Source organism: Podarcis tiliguerta (assembly GCF_965153285.1).
Source record: "Podarcis tiliguerta genome assembly, chromosome: 5".
In the NCBI taxonomy this organism is placed as follows: Eukaryota; Metazoa; Chordata; class Lepidosauria; order Squamata; family Lacertidae; genus Podarcis; species Podarcis tiliguerta.
Genome location: NC_139538.1, coordinates 47,016,689 through 47,036,924, shown reverse-complemented (window position 1 = coordinate 47,036,924; position 20,236 = coordinate 47,016,689). Strand labels below are relative to the sequence as shown.

Below are 20,236 nucleotides of genomic sequence, written 5' to 3'. Positions count from 1 at the left end.
ATGCAGTGTGCTAAGGAAAAATTCTGATCATCATGTACATTATGAATTATATAAAATCACTATGTTGTTGGTCTTAAAAAATGAATCCTTTTACAGCAATGAAGGCTGTTTACAAATCATAGCATATTAACATGACAGAAATACTACATGCCACAACCTTCTATAAACAAATGCAACTTACAGTATGGCTGAAAATTGTACTTACAAGCTAATCACCTACCAGACTTGACCACAAACCCAGCAAAAACAATCTAATGTGCACTTTTTGAGCAAAGCTGCTGGCATATTTGTTCAGTTTCTACAACGCTACTGGTGAAGAGCTACTCTCTGCAAATATATGGTTAAGACCCCTTTTTGTGTTCTTCTAGGCTGAGCAACTCTTGACTGATTCTCGGCAACAGAATATACCTACACTACGTTTTTCTTAACAACAACCAGCTCTTCTGAGTTTCCTGACCAGTGACCAAAGCATAAGAACGTAAGAAGAGCCTGCTGGATCAGGCCAGTGGCCCATCTAGTCCAGCAACCTGTTCTTACAGTGGCTGAACGGTTGCCTGTCAGAAACCAGCAAGCAGGATTTGACCGCAAGAGCCCTCTCCCCTCTGTGGTCTCCAGCAACTGGTATTCAGAAGCATTGGAGGAAGAGCATAACCATCATGGCCAGGAACCACTGACAGCCCTTTCCTTCATGAATTTGGCCACTGCTCTTAAAACCACCCAAGTTCATGGCCATCACTGCCTCCTGTGGGAGTGAGTTCCACAGTTTAACCATGTGTTGCATGAAGAAGTAGTTTCTTTTATACATCTTGAATCTTCCTACACTGATTCATTGGTTGTTCATGAGTTCTAGTGTCATGAGACAGGGGGGAAAAACCCCACTTTTCTCTATCTACTTTCTCCATGCCAGGGTTAATTTTATAAACTTCTATTATGTCATCTCTTACTCGCCTTCATGCAGAAGACAAATGCATGTACACTGAGAGACATACAAAACTACCAACAGCATTCACACACTATTTGTACCTCAGTCATCCATTCTCTTACACACAATGCAGTTATTTTACTGAGAAACAGGCAAATAAGCAATCCCACCAACATCCTCCTCCACATATGAACAAGCACTATGAAGGATATTTTCAATGTTTCTTCGCAGGTTTTCATTGAGCTTTGCTTCAAGTTCTCCTAGTTCTTCTTCCACCTTTCTTACATCTTTCTGCAGTTCAAGTCGAGACTTTCTTGTGTCATAATAACCCCCAGTCAAAGCCCCTCGGTGGCTGACTTGATCACCTGGGGGTGGGGAATATATTTGTGAAGAATAGATGCTAATCTGATGTAGGGCAGGTGAGTGTGACTTGGTTGAAATGGCCCTGCCAGCCAAGTTGAAAGGCCTAGAAGAACTAGTTAGGCCTAAGAGCTGGAGATTCCCCTTCTGCTACTTTAAAATTATTATTAACACTTAATGAAAAACATTTACAGCTCTACCTACGTTATTCTAAGAATCAAGCAATTACACTTGTATGAACTGGCCTTTTCAATATATAGCCAGAACAGGGTTTGGGAGAACTAGTACGCAACAAATTCAGCTTATCAGAACACAATGAATTATATATGCTTTGTTGAATTGCTGACAAAGAGCCAAGTAAACGGTGAAATCCCTTTCCTTTGCAAATAAAACTGAACCAAAGTCATACCTTCCAGAGTAATACAATCCATAGTAAAAGCTCTGGCCAGCTGGGTAGACACTTCCATACTACGACAAATAAGAGTCTTTCCAAAAACATGCTTGAAGGCTTTATCAAATCTTGGATTGTATCTTAGTTTACTGATCATAGGAATAGCATCCTGAAAGCAAGAATATTAAACAGTTAAAAAGAAGTACAAGAGTACTGCATTTATTTTCAGATACAAAATGTATACTATAAAAAAGCCAACCTGCTATCAAAAATACAAATAATTGAAATGTAGACTATAATAATCTAGAATGTAAGTAAATCACACAACAATTCCCTTAAATTAAAGGAAAATAACCTGGCTAAAAGACAGATTTAGAACGGCAACATGCAGGGACATATGAAATACAGGTTGCATCCACCTTTGCAATCATTTTATTTGTGGCCAGAATAGCACTGAAACGATTACAAGTATGTAGGCCTAGCAGGACAATTTGTTATTTAAAGAAAACGATGACGGCAGACTCACATTGGTTTCAGGGTATGCAGTATCTCTAACATCCAGCTTGTTCAGAGGCAGAAAAGTTACTTCTCCAGGTAGATTCATTTTATTGAACTCCATTAATATCTTGGTACTAACTTCATCAGAATCTACAATATGATAAAAAAGCCTAACATGAAAAGAGAGAGAACAAAGTTGAATGAATGAATGAATGAATGTTTTATCTTAAATTAAAACTGCATTGTCTCCCCTCCTACATGCCATCAAGCACTACCAAGAAAAAAATCCAAAAAGTTTTATGCACTAATATTTATTAGAAAAACGCCCAATTCACCATTTTATGTGCTAGCAGACAATGGTTTATAGTTAATATGTTCACATTGAACATTTCTACAGGAAAAAAGCCTAGTAATCAGAACTATACCTGTTTCCTGCAGTAACTTCAACACAGGTGTAGAAAGCAGGCTCACACTCAAAGTTATTCATTACTATTCCATGATAGCCATTCTGAACATGTTGGTTAATGCCTTTGCGACGGAAATGCTCCAAGACTTTGTTTATGCTGTCAATGCCATTTAGAATAGCCTGTCATAATAAAGCAGAATTACTTGAGCTTCCTATACTTTGTGGAAATAGGGTAAACCCCATCTCTATTTCTCTCTCTCTCTTTAAGGATTTCCTCCACTTTTAGTTATCTTCAGTTTTATACCAACAGGGCAAAGTTATGCAATGATCATTATAATGCACACAACACTGAATCCATTATTTGTTCAGACAAGTTAATATACACAGCTACTGAAGTTTAAGTATAGGGCAACTGTATGCACTTAAGCAAGTGATTCGTGACCACAGCAGCTAATTTAAAAAAACACAGTTTGGTTTGTATTTGTGACTTGGTAAATCATAAATACTTGTTTTAATACAAATGAATTTGTCTTTAGGCAGTTTTGATTTTTACTTCTGGCCTGACCATTCCCCACAAAATTCTTCAGAAAGAAAAAGAACTATATTAGTTACTGAAAATCTCTATCATAATTATGACAGCATGCTATGACTCTCACCTTTCCTGTTGCTGCTCTAAGAAGCTGCTGCTTCTTTTCCAAGTCCTCCCGTTTTGCAGCAAGAGCTTGCTGTTCTGCATTCTCTTCTCTCCACAAGTAACTGAAAAAATAGTACACTTCCATATTACAAAACATATCTTCAAGGAAAAACAGAATAAAATACCAGATCAAGGTAGTGGTATTACAAGGTCTCTAATAACCTTGTCCTAATCTAAAGCTTTCCGCAAGCATTTTTTAACGCTATTAACTCTTTTGTTAAATCTCTTCTACAGTGTATAGCTCCTCAAACTGAGCCTCCAGGTTTCACATTTTGGGAAATTTATAATATTTTTGAAATAGCTGGCGTACTAAAAGAAGTGCAAGGGAAAGTTGGAGAACAGCCATCATATGTAGGAACCTGGAATTAAACAGAATTAAAAACCAGGCCCTAATTGCTAGAATCCATGAATGAGGTTCCCTCTGATGGTAAAACAGTGCTTACACATTCTCAAACATTTCTCCAGAACTATCATGGCTATAATCTCTGGAAATTATGAAAGCTCAGATTCCCAGGAAGCTATATTCCACTCCATAATTGTTTTCTATCTCAACACAGATTTTATGAGTCAACTCCATGGGCTGGAGTATAACAGTGCCTATACTAATAAGATGACAGAAGTTCAAGCACTGCTATAATCTTTGCTTCCAGGTACAGTGCACTCTTCTGGTACATGGATGAATCCAACTGGTCCCCTTCCACTGACAGAAGGGATTTTGATTCATAAGGTGTGTGCACTAACATTAGAGGATGAGTGATTTTTTTCAGTCCCTCTTCCCTTCTGCAACTCCCAGTAACCTGCTAAAACCAGCTCCATAAAGCTGAAAGACCCTTCAGAACAATGTCGAAGGTGGCACGGGGACTGCAGGAGTCATCAGTAATAACAGTGTTTCCTCCTTTTTTATTACCAAACATCTCTATTGAAACAAAAGCCCTATCCTGAGTGTGAGGGCCCCCAATGGATGGTACCCTATACCAATAAAAGTTAAACAATGAAACCATATTTATTAATGTCTGCGTAATCAATATTTATATACATCACTGTACATGTTCGCACAACATAGGTTAGGTCAACCCTTAAAAAAAAAATACTAACTTTCTCTCACTCTGTAGTTCATCTTTTTTGTTCTTCACTTCATAGTATTTTCTGTCCAGTTCTTCAACACGAGCTTTCACTTCATTAAGATCCTGATCCAGTTTCTAATGCATAAAAGAAGGTATTTTAAAATTCAGCATCTCATGATTTTAATTGACTCCAATACATTTTGTTCCCTTAAGCGGCAGAATTATGTTCAGAATAAAATAAAAGATCCTATTTACAGCTTGTAGAGAACATTGATAAGAAACTAAAGCTACAACTGAGCAATTTAGATTTTTGGCTACTTTCAGCATAGGGTACATTTACTACAAAGATAGAGCAGTCATATTTGACAATTGCTTGGAAGGTTTTCATTCACGGCTCAAGCCCATGCGAACAGCGAGGTGATATGGAGTATGCTCTTTATATTGTACTGGCCCCACATACTCCAGATCCATTTTACATCTGCACATTTAATGAGCCCAGGTCCAACCTGTACAATCTTTGCTCTGCAACCCGCCCCCCCCCCTTCAACATGTCCTATGCATGGAAAAATGAGAGACCAGGTTAAGGGGTTGGTAGTTTACATGAGGCAGGATTGGGCAGTAGAGTTCCAAACTCACACTGCATGTCTTCTAAAAATATTCAGGAAACAGGATGACAAAATATAGGGTTGAACTTGTAGCTTACTTAATTATACCATAATTACACCACCAGTTTTTAAAAACAAAATCATAGAACTTAAGATAATGGGTTACATCTAACAGGGAGTTCACACAAGGTAGCTCACACAAGGAGAACTTGCCATTTCTTCTTCCTCCTCCTCACCACTCCCCCCAAAAAAAAATGTATTTGAAAGTTACAATACATTTTCTATCAACATATCCCCTCCACAGACACCTCTGTGATGGTGATGGCATTAAACTATACTGCTCTTCTTCAATAAAAGAGAAAAAGGGAGACCAGATCGTGTCAAAGGTCTCTTTTTTTGAGATGCCTTTGATTAGTCACCAATGGTATGCCTCCTCCCCACCGATTCCTAGGTGTCATGACCTGGGACCCAGATGGATGTTGTGGCCTAGGACGTATGTCAGAACCCATAGCAAGCACACCTATGCTCACACCCTCTGTCACAGAACACATCTCTGATCCTGTACACAAGTGACCTCAGCTTCCTAAGTGCTGAGACTGCTTAAACACGTTATCACAGTCACAACCACAACTGTCCTGTACTGGAAATGTACTGGAAATATAGCCATCTCTCTCCTGCCTGCTTATTTTGCAAGGAATTTAGTGCTGTCTTGGCCTTGAAGCTTGGATAGCTTGCTAATTTTCCCTGCAACTCCCATCTGAGAATAGAAGCTGCATTTTTGTCTTTTTGCTAACAAGCAGTGTCTCTCTTATCAGCTTCCAAAGCAGAGAAAAGCAAGCTAACCTTGGTAGATCTTCTAAGAAGAGAAGCAGTACATTCTTCTTACCCAGATTAGGCTTCATGTAACAGATAGCAGAAAGGCTGGCAGCATAGAATGCAACATTTGTATGAGTCAATAGTAAATTTATTTTCTTTGCTTAGAACTATGATATTGCACAGTACGTAGGAGCATGTCTTGAGCATGCGTAGAGATAGCTAATTAGGATGGCTTAAGCTTCTGTCATAAATGCACTCTTTTCTATAAAATTATTAAAGTTTTCTGCACCCTTTGTTTGGGGTTCCAGCTTTTCAGAGATATCTACTGGGGCCTCTAGATTTATGTTGCAGCAACAAATATGAACTCCTTCCACGTGCTGAGTTTGTCTTCCTTTGACTGAAGGATCAGTGCTTTTATTCCACCCTCCTTTGTAGGGTAACACCACAGGAGCGTCTCCTAATGCCTCCTTCTCACATTCCAGATGTTTCTCAAGGGTTCCCTGAATCTCAAGAGTATTTACGGGAGAGAGGGGGCAAGGAATTTCCACTGTGCCAGCATAGTGCTGAACGCAACCCAACGCGTATGAAGCCACACCCAACATACAGAAACCCTGATAATATACAGTACTTATAATTTACCGATTCAAATATTTCTGTACCACCAAACTCAAATCCTTACACTATACTGCTCCAGATTCTTCTCTTTGTTAGCCTCCGTGTCTTCTAAATCTTTATGTATAGCAGCAATCTGCCGTTTCTTGTCATTGATGGCTTGATCTAAGGATTTCAGTTCTTTTTTAATCCATTTATCTCTCTCTTCTTTTGATGTAAACTGACTTCCTCGACCTTGCTTTGCATAAAGATCTGTTCTTTCCTGGGTGGCCTGTGCCAGTCTGTTGGAAGAGAAAAATATAACTGAAACCTTTTAACATGAAATTATAATGCTATAAACCTAACAGAGAAGCATATTCTTCATATTTAACATGACACATCAAATTTGAATTAAACTGTAGCAAGGAACTGAAAGAAATCATTTCAAGAAACACTTGTGTTCTTTTCTTTCAATTTTGTTATTTAACAATTGCTTCTCTTTTAAACTTGTTTTATCACTTTCTACTCAATCATCTTCTATTTCAACAGGTCTCAGAAAGCAGAGAGAGAGAGAGAGAGAGGGAAAGCTTTGAAATTTTTTTGATAGTGAGGTAAGATATATACTATTTCCTTTATTTTATACTGTGTTTTGCTCAAATACCTATTATTATTATTATTTTGGAATTTTATCAAGCTCTCTCATTAACTCCAACCATTAACACATTTACTCGGGAATGCAATGGGATTTACTTCTGAACAGACATCTCTAGGACTGCACTGTTAGGCTCAGATTGGTCAGCACTTTCAAACATAAAAATCCCAAGCCTCTATCTGTTGACAGAAAACATTTTGTTTTCAAGTGGCAGAAGGAAAACACTAAGCTCTTCTACTCAATCCTGTGCCACTACCTCTTACAGAGGACAGCTCCATCCATTCTACTAGTATGTGTCTTCTCTCTCTTACAGGGAAGTTCAAAGATCATAGAATCATAGAGTTGGAAGGGACCCTGAGAATTATATAGTCAAACCCCAGCAATGCTGGAATATGCAGCTGTCCCTTATGGGGATTGAACCTGCAAACTTAGCATTATCAGCACCATGCTCTAACCGAGTTAACCATGCCAAATGTATTCCAAATTATTTTCTTGCTCATCGCATGATCTATACTAGAACCTTTCCAATTCCTTCACAAAAGAAGAGCTTGTATATGCAGAAGTATTCCTCATTGCACATGCTAAATATTTCCCTTTCATACCATTGCTAATCAGCACACAGACCTGGCAATTCCTCGTTCCTCTTTTTCTTTTACACTATTGAACTTTGGTTCTGTTTCTGCTAGTTCTTTCTGTTTTTCTTCAATTTTCTCAAGAAGTTTCTGCCTCTCTTTCAAGAGTCTTTTCTGGAAAAACAGACAACATGAAGGTCAACAAGAAGTAAGGGAAGTGGTTTATCAGAACGTTTTTAGGTGTGAAAGAATCAGTTGCTATAGAAACTCTAGAAATTATATGTTCAGAAAAGCTTTGGTTCACTTTACAGCTTACCAAACTTCAAAGCAGCATCTGTGCATCCCCAATTTTAATAGAGCTACTTAGCAATAAGCTATCATAGACTGCTGCCTTTAACAAGAACAGTCATCTGTGAAGAAGCTCTTCTTGTGGAATGCTATTAAATAAGAACTTCAATAAGGAATTTATACGGACAGCACGAAAGCTTGATAATAGTTCAAATCTGAAATTGGCTGCTCTTATAGACTTTCTCAATATGTACCAACCGCAGACTATGTACAGACTTCTGTTTACTCTGCATCCATGGCACACTCAGCACTGGCTTGGAAAGTGGTATACAGTGGTACCTCGGGTTACAGACGCTTCAGGTTACATACGCTTCAGGTTACACACTTCGCTAAGCCAGAAATAGTGCTTCAGGTTAAGAACTTTGCTTCAGAATAAGAACAGAAATCGTGCTCCGGCAGCCCAGCGGCAGCTGGAGGCCCCATTAGCTAAAGTGGTGCTTCAGGTTAAGAACAGTTTCAGGTTAAGTACGGACCTCCGGAATGAATTAAGTACTTAACCCGAGGTACCACTGTATAAACAAAGTTAGCCATACTCCATATCTACTCTGTTGTTGCTTATGAAATATTGTACTTTAATGTGTTACCCCCCCCAAAACCAGTTTTGATCCAAACAGAGAAAAAGAATGACCTTGCTGTGTTTTAATTAGAAAGACAGAACTCTTTTTCACTATGGCAGTCTAGATAACCAGATGACAGAGAACAATTGTCATCGTACCCAACTGTCCTTTTATAAAACTGAAGAATTATTTGCCCTGCAGTTTTTACATTCTATTTAGAGAGTCCCAAAAGACAAAATAAAATACACCTTGACATGTTATCCTACAACTAGCCTCCAGCCCTTACTCGTTGTTCACTATTTCCAGCCAGTTCATCTTGCAAGTCTTTCGTTTTAAGCTCTAGTTTGGTCCTCTGTTTAATCTGTTCCTGTCTTTCAGCACTGAGCTGCTCCTTTTCTTCCTTCATAGCTGAAATCTTGGTTTTAAGTTCTCGGACTTGCCGTTCAATTTCCTACAAACACATCAACAGAAGATTGGAAAAGTACAACAGGTTACATAATTTTAAAATTAAAACAATTCTCATTACATAATGATAGGTCTAGTCAGGGAGATGCACATATAGTGTGACATGTCACCAAATGCACTCTCTATCAACAATGCATCATATGGATGAAAACATGCAATTCTGTCTTTTTCACACCCCCATCCAGAGTCTCTGTTGCTTGTTACTATGGATTAAGGCAACTGTAAAACAAAAGCAACTACTGAATCATGTGCCCAATCTATGAGGACTTAAGAGCATAGAATCATAGAGTTGGAAGAGACCACAAGGGCCATCGAGACCAACCCCCTGCCAAGCAGGAAACACCATCAGAGCACTCCTGACATATGGTTGTCAAGCCTCTGCTTAAAGACCTCCAAAGGAGGAGACTCCACCACACACCCTGGCAGCAAATTCCACTGTCGAACAGCTCTTACTGTCAGGAAATTCTTCCTAATGTTTAGGTGGAGAGCAACCTTGTGCAAAGATTTCAATCTCCCAGTTGAGAGATCTACTATTTGATTAACATTTATGAGTGAGCAGATCCTCCTACACTTCTGAAAAAGTGACCTGTTCTGCCTTTAGAACGGCAATTTTAAGGAGAAAAGTTTGTGGGGATGAAAAGTTAAATTCTTCAGGGAAGCAAATTCTTATCTGACAGAATGCCTTGTTTTAAGAATTATTTAAACTGTGTGATTATTTTATTCTGTTTTTCACATTAAAGGTATTTATGAAGTTTGTGTTTTTTGTAATGGCTTTGGCTACACGAATAAATAATAATATTTGTTTAAAAACAGTTATTTAGATCAGAACAGTTCTGATCAGAACAATGAAGACCTCACCTCCATTTTATCTCGAGCATCCTGCTGTGCATCTCTTAATTGCCTTGATTTTTCTCCACTTGTTTCCCTTTTGGCGGAAAGCTGAAAAAACATCAGTTGTGGGTTAACATGCACAACATAACTATATTTTTTAAAACTACATATGTTGAAAAACAAACGCTGGTAACGAAAATAATAATAAATAGTTTAAAAATGGCTTACCTCATCAAGTTTAGCCCTGGTTTCATTAAGTTCCTGATTATAAATGGTGTACTCCAGTGCTCTTCTCATTTTATCCCACTTTTGATATTGAGCAAGCTCTTCTTTCTCCTCTTCCAAAGTATGTAATCGCTCTTCTATATATTTCAACAGCTCATTTATTTTCTCCCTTTTCCCCTCTTTAGAAGTGATTTAAGAAAGAGTTTATAAGACTAAGTTAGTGCAGACATTAAGTATCAGGAATCTGTCATTAAACAGAACAACAAAACCAACAACATGACAGAAATGCTCTTTTAAACAACATGTCCTATCTGAGGGAAATCCACTAAGCATAAAAGCTTGTATTCTCAATGGTTATGATAAAAAGTTGCCTATGATTTCATTATTTAATATAAATCTCAAAATCAATGATTCATATTTTCTATTGTTCAAAATAACCAAATGATAAAGCACAGTTAACCACATACAGCATCATTAATGATTTATTTTAAAGGAAAAATAAAGAGATTAATAGAAAGAAACTCCTCATAACATGAAGGCAGGTAGCAAACAGCTACACCGCAACTAGGGATAAATGTGCAGTTCCCAGTCTGATTCAGTACACTGCTCTCTCAGGAAAATCACCAATAACTCCAGTAAGCTCTTTGGGAGAATAGCTGGATTTAGCTAAGTCACGTGCACCTTGAATCAACATGACTGATTTACGGCAGGGAACCCTTTTTCTAGCCAAGGACCATGAACCCTTCTGGACAACAATCTGAGGGCTACATGCTAGGGTGGGAGAACCAAGAGGGAAAAGTGGGTGGAGCAATGAATGTGAATTTTACCATTTTACAGTACACTAGTTTTACATACACACTCCTCTCTCCTCCAAGCAAGAGTCATTATCAGAGTTCAAGGACAGACTTCTGGTAAGCAAAAACATTCAAGGTGGGCATACAGTAGAGCTGGTGGGGTGTGTGGCCTGAGGAGACAGGGTGTTAGCCTCAAAAGGCTCCTCAGAGGCCTGATAGGCTGTATTTGGCCCCTGGGCCCAGAGTTCCTTCCCCCTGCTTTATGGGGTTAAATATGCACAACCTTGATAGAAACATGCAGATATGCAGTTGGACCATAATGGATGCATCATAGAATTCTACACCATAACAATAATTTCCGGATTGTGTCTTACCTCATTGTTTCATATCCACTGTTTCACTGCATTCGCAGCAAGCCAGAAAATACACTAAATATATCAAAGTAACATGACATGAAAATATTTTGAAATGCTACTGAATGATAATCTTTACCTGTTTCTTTCATTAAGGAGATACTCTCTTCTTTACGTTCATCATATACCCTAGTGCCAGCTACTTCTCTTAACAGTTTTAATCTCTGAGAGTCAGGAGCTGTGGCCATCTGGTTGATCTAAAAAAGAGAGTAAGAATAATGTAACATTTTGGACACAGTTTGAAAAAGCAACAAGTAACAATAAAGTTTTTCATAAATGCTTTTTTAGACGAAAAATTATTGCAACAAAATCTCCAATGACACTGCTGCAGCAGCATTAGCAATGATGAGCAGGTGTCACTGTCAACACAATACAGTGGTACCTCGGGTTACATACGCTTCAGGTTACAGACTCCGCTAACCCAGAAATAGTGCTTCAGGTTAAAGAACTTTGCTTCAGGATGAGAACAGAAATCGTGCTGTGGTGGCGCGGCAGCAGCAGGAGGCCCCCTTAACTAAAGTGGTGCTTCAGATTAAGAACAGTTTCAGGTTAAGTATGGACCTCCAGAACAAATTAAGTACTTAACCTGAGGTACCACTGTACTAAGCATTTATGTGCTAGAGCAGGGGTTGTCAACCTGGTCCCTACCGCCCACTAGTGGGTGTTTCAGGATTCTAGCTCGGAGGTTCTATGGCACAAGCTGAATCCTTCTTCCATCAAGGACTGGTGGGCGGTAAGGAAATTTTACCATCAAGAAAGATGCATTAGTAGGCAGTAGGTATAAAAAGGTTGACTACCCCTCTGCTAAAGTCAGGAAAAGACTTGTACATTTTGTAACTAGTGTTAACAAATGTTTGGTGAAAACTCAACCAATCTATATGCCTAAAACTGATACTGTCAGGTCTATCTGAGCATACAAAGTTATATGCAATTTTCTCATCTGAAAATATGACTGTATAGGAGATTCTTTAGGAAAAAATAATTTGGTATAGTTAATTTATCACTGCTCAAATATTCAGTTTAAATTGTCACTATCATTATGCTACTGCTACACTCCAGCACCATAAAAACATAACTGACAGGAAGAATACCACAAGAATTGAAGCATGCTAACCAGACAGCAGCTAGTCACATATCATGGGATTTTTCAAATTATTATGAACACATCCAATGATTAAGGAAATATACATCAATTAAAATAGAATGTTAAATAATATGCCGACTTATTAGAGAACTACTTATTCTTCACATTAAAGTTACTATTGTTCTTTGTTCAAAGGATAGTAATCATCATACCTTTCCTTGCTTGACAATATAGTAGGGGTTGCTGCGAGAAAATCCAGCACTTTCAAGAAGGTTCATCACATCATTTTTCCTGGAAGCAAGTTTTCAAACAGTAAAGCTTTCAGTGCATCAGTTTAGAATGAGCTAAATAATACAGGACAAAAATAACAATTGGCCTGCTTCCACTAGACTCAGACATGAAAATTTCTTCTGTTTCATTTAAGTGCTTGCTGCTCAGTCCTCCTTCTACATGGGAAGTAACAGGTTGAACAGAGATGACAGAATACTTGCTACTGAAATATCATTACCCCCTTTTCCCCAATTCTTGGCACCAAACTTTTGCAATTCATTGGCACAAGCTCTGCCTTGTCCTCCAAATTCTAAAATCATTCTAAAAATCATTTAATTATACAATCAATTCAAATCAGATTAATGGCAACCATTGGGCTAGAGTTCTGTGAGGACTGCTAAAGGAGGGGGTCAGGCTGTGCCCTGGCCAAAGGCCTGGTGGAACAGCTCTGTCTTACAGGCCCTGCGGAAAGATGTCAAGTCCCGCAGGGCCCTAGTTTCTTGTGACAGAGCATTCCACCAGATCGGAGCCACAGCCGAAAAAGCCCTGGCTCTGGTTGAGCCAGCCTAACCTCTCTGTGGCCCGGGACCTCCAAGATGTTTTTGTTTGAAGACCGTAAGTTCCTCTGTGGGACATATTTGCTAACCCAAAGATTGCAGGATCCTTTTTGTAAGCAAACCAAGAACTTTTCCTTTAAATAGTTTGTGTCTTGCCAAATGCAAGGTGGCAATTTGGAACCTTTTTTCTTCTTTATTTTACTGCCAGAAGATGAATACTTGTTTGCTGGAAACTCTGTGCGTTACACATTCACTTATTTGCAAAAATAAATGCCTGTGATTTATTCTAACGCGTACTTCCACAGCGAGTGCTTGTTTAAAGGTGGATGAGGGCAGATATAAATCTAAGAAAGCTTTACTGTGCTTGGTGCAAATGCCAGAGTTGGACTGTCTCTTCCAAACCTCTCTCCCCAATATTGAATAACACCCCCAGAACAGCAAGTGGCGGGTGTGCAGGCAAGGTGCAACTTTCTGCAGCGTCTTGGAGAGACACAAAGATTGGAAGAGCACACCGCTGAATTCCACCTACAATGTTTCAAGCCCCTTCCCCCGCAAACAAACATGAAGACTGAAACAGTAATCAAAACTGTTTTTCAGAAAAACTGAAGACTGAGATTTTCTAGGTTCCAAAATGAACTTGCAGACATCAGAAGAGCACCCAGCTATGAGCAAGCAAGCAAGCATCACATACTTGTCATTTATCCTGGATTCCTCCTATTCATTTGTCAACTAAATATAAAATGTCTCTAGTTGACTTACATACGTGATTTTTAAAACGATTGTCAAGTTTAACAATAAAACACCCCCCCCAAAAAAAACTGTTATGGTGTACATTTAATCCAGATTTGGTTTAAAAGAAAAAAGGAACTGCGCTTACGTCACCATTTTCTTGTCTAGGAAATACTGGTCCTTTTTAGCTCCAATGACTCTGCGAAGAGATACTTCTTCTTTATCAATCTTAATAAAACAGAAGGGCAGATATTGCAAACTATGCCTCTTAATATAAACTAAAGAAAACAAGCTGATGTACACTATTTTTAACTTACTGGTAACCTGTTGTCCGAGTTGTCAAAGATGATTTCCACAAAAGCAGAAATAACACGAGGACCTGTGCCTTCCTAGGAAATATCATAATATTAATCCACATTTTAAAGTGTGTACTTTGTATTACAATCTTCCCCATGCCGTGCCCATTTTTCAGTGATTTAATAGCTTTGTAACAACTTTTTTATTTGTTTTCTAAATTAGACTGCTCTAATGAAGCCTTTTGGTGGGAAACCACTAATGAATTTAAGTATGAAACGAAGCTAACTTCAGATTCTCAGAAAAAAATATCTGTCTGAGCATGTTCAAGGCCTCTTGTTCTAAGTGTACATTGCATCTCTAAGCAAGTAAACCTTTTCCAAACAGTGGAATGCCTACTATTTATTGAGGGATTTTTATCCATCTTTCCCCTCAAAGAGTACCCAAGAGAGCTGATCAAGGTTAAACTCCAAAAGTATAAATAATAGCATCACCTACTTATCATTTCAACAAATGCAAGTAACATGCACCATTATTCCAGCTAACTATTTTACAACAATAGCATGCTCACGTCTAACTGTTATCTTCACTTACATGCAACAAAGCCAACCTTTGCTCAGGACGAAGATGACTGAATTCATCACTGAGAACAAACTGAATTGCTATAATGAAGAAAATAAAGTAAGATGTTAATTTTTAGGATTCTGTTCAGAAGTATTCAGAACTATCAATCAACAGTTTTTATGAATCTCTTATAAATAACAGCATAGGTTGCATCCAATGTGTTGCAAAACTTGGACAAATGTTAAAGTAAGGATCTCTTCAGGAATTTTTCAATTACTTCAGTTTGAAGCAGAACCCAGATGCCTGCCCCACAATGACCAACTAAATAATAATAACAACACTTTGAGAGAAACAATTTCCTGCTTTCATCTACCCTCTCCCCCCAAAATACACACTCCACTAGTGACCACTCCACTAGGTCCACTGCCAGGCATTAGCCAGCGTCCGGTCATGGATATCAACCACTAAACATGCCACACACTCAGCAAGTGAACCCATCGTCAGAGTGAAGGAGGTTGCAAGAGAAGGGGATTAAAAGAAACTAATCAGTCTTGCAATTAACGTTCCCCAAGCAATGCACTTCTCAGGCAAGGCACATAGGGATATGGAAGGAGTTGGAGAAGACATTTTAGATTATTATACATAAGCTTTCACTTACCATAGAAAAAGTTGCTTTTTCCAGAACCATTTCTGCCCACTAAAAAGAAAAATTAAGTTACACATAAGGGTCAGGTTAAATTGTGTATTTTCAGTAAATAATGTTTCTAAATTGAGGATTATAGACTAGCTGTAAAACAGATAGACAAATGTATGTAAAGAGTGGAAGATCAATGACAATAAATTATAAGGTTGGCCGAACTGCCACCTGACCCATCCCCATGGGACTCCATTGTGTGTTATCAACTCTGCAGCTCAGCAGAGTGAGAAAGACACTTTAACATATGTTTGTCCTGTATAATTGCCCCTTCTCATTTGAACGCCAGCAACAGCCAGTCACTCTGATAGAAAATAAAGGTGAACTATGAATATAAAATAATCCTAATAGTTATTATGGCTTATGAAAACCAGCCAATTTTCAATAGAAACAATCTGTATGATGACATTCTCTAACTTTCAAGAGTTTGACCACTTGTCACCAATTTCTTTTCAGCAGTCCCCTTACTTTGAAATGCATGTACCTCCCCACTAGTGTCTTTAGATTATACAGGAGAATAGCTAATCATTGTACTGGTAATCATATCTTGTAATGTTCTCCTGGGGAGAAATTCTTCTAAAGAAATAACCTGTCCTTCCTAGGTCATACACTAACAAAATTTTTGTGTGAGCTTCCACTGCAGTTTGGGATTCTGGCCATGACAGAGGGTATCATGTGGGAAGGCTACAGCCCTGCTTGTGGATGAATGGAAAAGAACTGAACTAGAATAAGCTATTATAGGGACATCTTCCCTCTCCAGTCCCCAGAAGAGAACCATTCCCTGACTTGGCCATATGAATGGATGGTTTTCAAGTTTGAAATGGATTTTTATTTTGTTAAGATTCTATCACACTTTCTTCCTAAGAGTTTATACTAACATAGTCTTCTCCCACTCACCTACATATTACTAGCACAACAACGTGAGAAACAATGACTCCTAATGGGATCTCCCAGTAACATCCATAGGAAAACTAGTACTTGAATCTGGTCTCCTAAGTTCACCACTGGTGAATGACCTTTGGATACAGTTCTGGATTGCTTTCTTAACTATGTAGCATTTTTGTCTCTCGGCATGGCATAAATTCTGGTCAAGATACAAGAACATTCTGAACTACTAACCGACAGATAAAGAGGCAAGAAGAAATGTTATCTCTTTCTAGGCTATGCTGTGAAAAGGTTCCATTTTCGTTGCAACAATATTTGTGAAGAAACCTGTGTTTATTAGAAGGAATCCCCTTTTGAAACTTACAGGGCAATGCAGAAACCTTCAAGCCCTTCGGGGAAAAACTATATAAACACTCAAGGAATAGCAACCACCTCACTATGAAGAACAAATAATATTTCTAACACCTCCATGAAGAGGCTCACTTAAACGATACACATTTAATATTATAGTCATTGTCCTAGAAAAACTTACCAATGACATTATGCTTTGAACTGAAGGGATCTACTATAGTCTGATCTCGGTAGCTTCGGAACCCCTGGATGATCACCTGAAATAAACAAGTGCAGGTTTTTAAAGTAGCCAACAATACCATCATTATTTGCTATCACCTGCAGCTTTTATAACTACACGTTTTAAAAGAGAGTAATATTTTTCAAAGGTACAATATTCATTGTTGTACTTTCTAAACTACAAGTTACTTGAGAATTAGCAGGAAGCATACTTGGGGAAGGACTATATAGTCACTAGGAAGCATTAATGGATGAGCAGCTGGAACAACAGCAGCAGCAGCAACATCCAATGCCCTAAAAAAATAGACATTGTCTATTATCATCTCTCCAGGGTTTTTTTTGGTTTTTTTACAAACTTTGTATGCCATAGAGAAAACTTTGTTAATATTAATTATTAATAATATTAATTTATACAGTTCCTAATTATTACAATCAACAAATCATCAAAGATATGCAGAAAATAAAACCTGGTTTTGCAGCATCAAATCATACCCTTTACATTGCACCGGCCCTCTCACTTTTGGCTCTTCAACCCAAATTCTATAGGTGATTAAGACACAAATTTAGCAATAGCTTTTACTTTTTTACATTTAGCCTAATCATATTAAATCAATTAATTCTTTAAAAAGCTAGATCTTACCAGTGTGACATGTAAACATGAAACAATACCACTAATTACTAAACAGCTAGCATCATATACCAGTATATAATGTTTGCAACTCTGCTAATAAAATAATTTCAAAAAAGATATCACACGTAACTCAGTAATTTAAGTACATGAGTTCAGCCTGCAAAGAAGCCACACAGGAGCGAAGCCTTATCAGTGCTTGGAATGTGGGGAATCCACACAGAAGAGAAAGCCTATTAATGTTTGAAGTGTGTGAAATACCTCACTCAGGACTCACACCTAAGAATGCACAAGTCCACACAGGAGAGAAACCTTATGAACATCCAGATTGTGGGAAATGACATACTCAGGGGTTTCATCTTGAAAGTCACCAGGCAACCCACTCTGGACAAAAAGAGTGCATATGCCTAGAGTGTGGGAAATATTTCTCTTACATATCCCTCCTTGCTAGTCATTGAAGAGTGCATACTAGAGAAAAACCTAACAAGTGCCTTCGAGTGTGGTAAATGTATCAGTCTGAGCACACACCTCAGGACTCATTGCAGCTTGCACACAAGAGAAAAACAATATAAATGTCTGGAGTGTAGGAAATGTTTCAGCCTGTACAGACATCTTGTGATCTATCAGAAAGTCGACATATGACACCAACAAAATCACACTAAACCTTGAAAACCCCATACAACACAAACTTTGTAGACAGGCCATGCCTCCCCAAACAGTGGAAAACAATGAAGCAAATCCACACAGGAAAGGTATGTATGAATGGCTTTCATGATGGGAAAAGACCATGCTTGTATAAACTGTCTGTTCATTAAAAAAAATGAAAATTATCCAGGGCTAGTGGGGAGAAAAGGAACCCATATATAGGAAAGAAGATCTGTGGATACCATCCAGAGAACACTTAAGATTCAAAATAGAGTTTTGATAAGAAATCTGAAGAAACTGCACAATAGGCTATAAAATGTCCATGTCCTTTGAAAATTAGACAAAGAGTTGTAAGCTGAAAAATGGTTCCTTGCTTCTCTTTTTGTGCTGGTTTTTGACAGTGATGCATGTTACCTTCCAAATGGCCACACTTGTACATGATGTTAAACCCTATTTTGTTTTGAACTATGGTTTAACATGAATAAGCTTCCCCTGCTTTTTCTTGATGTGCTAGCATTGTGTTGTGTGCACCCACCTTGTGGTTTGAAAGAAACCACGAACACCTAGCTAGAATAAATCAAGGGTAAATAAAATGCAAAAAACAAAAAAACAAAACCCCACAGTTCGCAAGAGTAGTTCCACATAGTGCAGATTGAGAAAGTGGGGAGGTCATCTTTAAATTCAATATTGCAGGTTTAGCTTTCAGCTTAAGTTAAGTGTAAGTTTCAAGTTTCAGTTGCAATGTTTAGCTGATAAACTGAAGAGTGGGCTGAAGGTAAAGTTAAAAGTTGAGCTTTTTGGTTTTTAAACCAGTTAGAGATTATTACGTTTTTATCTCTCTTAGGCCAAGGAGAATGCAAATAAGAGACTCAAAGTGTCCTTGGGAGATGTAGCTTTTCACAATAGGCAGGCAGAGAGCTGTCCTATGTACAACTGTCAGGAGCAATGCCTCAATGCCTTCCACATGTGTTGCATTAGGAGGATTTTGGGCATCACATGGCAGGGCAGTTTCAAACAAAGAATGTGCTCTCCCAAGCCCACATTCCCAGCACAATTGAACTTTGTCTCAGCAACATCTATGTTGGCTTGGTCATGTCCACAGAATGGAAGATGGCAGGATCCCCAAGGATGTGCTCTACAGATAGCTGGCTTCCAGCACCAGCAGACCAGCTCTTGTGATACACAGATGTCTGCAAACATGACATGAAGGCTGGCAACATCAACCCCACCATGTGGGATGTCCTTTGCAGACAACTGCAGTGCCTGGAGACAAGACAGTCTGGTTGTGCATCCACAGCAGTGACCATAGGAGGAATGACAGCACCAAGAGAAGAAATGCCATGGTGCATCTGCAGCAGTACAAGAGGATACCTGCATCTGCCCTAGCTGCAACAAAACATGTCTCTCCCCTATTGGTCTCTACAGCCACAGCAGGCGCTGCAACCTTCCAATGGTTTGACTTCACCGCCAAAGGCGAACTCTCCCTGAGACAGATGCACAATTACGTGCATGGGGCCTTTCTTCTATGGTGGAGGGGGAACTGTCCAACTATGCAAGCCCACCTGCAATCTGATGTGTTGCAATCCAGGTTTGCCCCCCTCACCTACTAATGTTGGTGAGACCATAGCTTTTAAGCACAAGGCAGGGGCCTTCAGGCCTGAAAAGGGAATACATACTTTAAAAAAACCCAAAAAACTATTTTCTAGCATTCACATAATCCTGCCTTTTAAATGGATCCTTCCGGATTCTGAAGAGCAAAGTCTACCCCTGCAATGACACACTGCTACCAATATGGTATTCTGAACGTCCGCTCCAGATGGGCCCCAGGACTTCCCAGTGTTTACATCTCTTCCCGCCATGCACTGCAATACGCAGGCCATGGGCGAAACCACCTCCCCCGCCCGCCCCTCATTCGAAAGTGGGATCCGCCAGAAAGGCCCTTTCGGAGATGACAGCCTCGGCCGCCCCCTCCCTCCATCTATGGGATCATCCCGCGAGGAGAAAAAAACCTCCCGAGCAAAAAGCCGCCGCAGCCCCCCTCGAGCCGAAGCCCCTCTTCTCCCTCCCCAAACTAGATCCTCCCCCCCCCCAGCGAAACATCGTAGCCAGCGT

At 39.0% G+C, this 20,236-nt stretch overlaps 1 protein-coding gene and 1 long non-coding RNA gene across 2 annotated transcripts in view; one reads left to right on the top strand and one right to left on the bottom strand.

Annotated features, from left to right (window-relative positions):
- The window catches only part of SMC3 (structural maintenance of chromosomes 3), a 30,783-nt gene that overhangs the window by 10,024 nt on the left and 523 nt on the right, over positions 1 to 20,236 (bottom strand). The window contains exons 2-19 of the mRNA XM_083441698.1: positions 16,814 to 16,889; positions 15,361 to 15,399; positions 14,733 to 14,800; positions 14,162 to 14,233; positions 13,993 to 14,072; positions 12,501 to 12,579; positions 11,284 to 11,401; positions 10,001 to 10,176; positions 9,800 to 9,880; positions 8,763 to 8,927; positions 7,624 to 7,745; positions 6,436 to 6,649; positions 4,367 to 4,470; positions 3,234 to 3,333; positions 2,597 to 2,757; positions 2,200 to 2,341; positions 1,692 to 1,842; positions 1,135 to 1,287 (exon numbers count right to left, since the gene is read on the bottom strand). Of these exons, the coding sequence (XP_083297824.1) occupies positions 1,135 to 1,287; positions 1,692 to 1,842; positions 2,200 to 2,341; positions 2,597 to 2,757; positions 3,234 to 3,333; positions 4,367 to 4,470; positions 6,436 to 6,649; positions 7,624 to 7,745; positions 8,763 to 8,927; positions 9,800 to 9,880; positions 10,001 to 10,176; positions 11,284 to 11,401; positions 12,501 to 12,579; positions 13,993 to 14,072; positions 14,162 to 14,233; positions 14,733 to 14,800; positions 15,361 to 15,399; positions 16,814 to 16,889 (2,101 nt within the window). The remainder of the gene's footprint in view (positions 1 to 1,134; positions 1,288 to 1,691; positions 1,843 to 2,199; positions 2,342 to 2,596; positions 2,758 to 3,233; positions 3,334 to 4,366; positions 4,471 to 6,435; positions 6,650 to 7,623; positions 7,746 to 8,762; positions 8,928 to 9,799; positions 9,881 to 10,000; positions 10,177 to 11,283; positions 11,402 to 12,500; positions 12,580 to 13,992; positions 14,073 to 14,161; positions 14,234 to 14,732; positions 14,801 to 15,360; positions 15,400 to 16,813; positions 16,890 to 20,236) is intronic.
- On the top strand, positions 9 to 864 carry LOC310678227. Its single transcript, XR_014511705.1, has 2 exons — positions 9 to 549; positions 630 to 864. It is a non-coding gene; the product is annotated as an uncharacterized lncRNA (long non-coding RNA).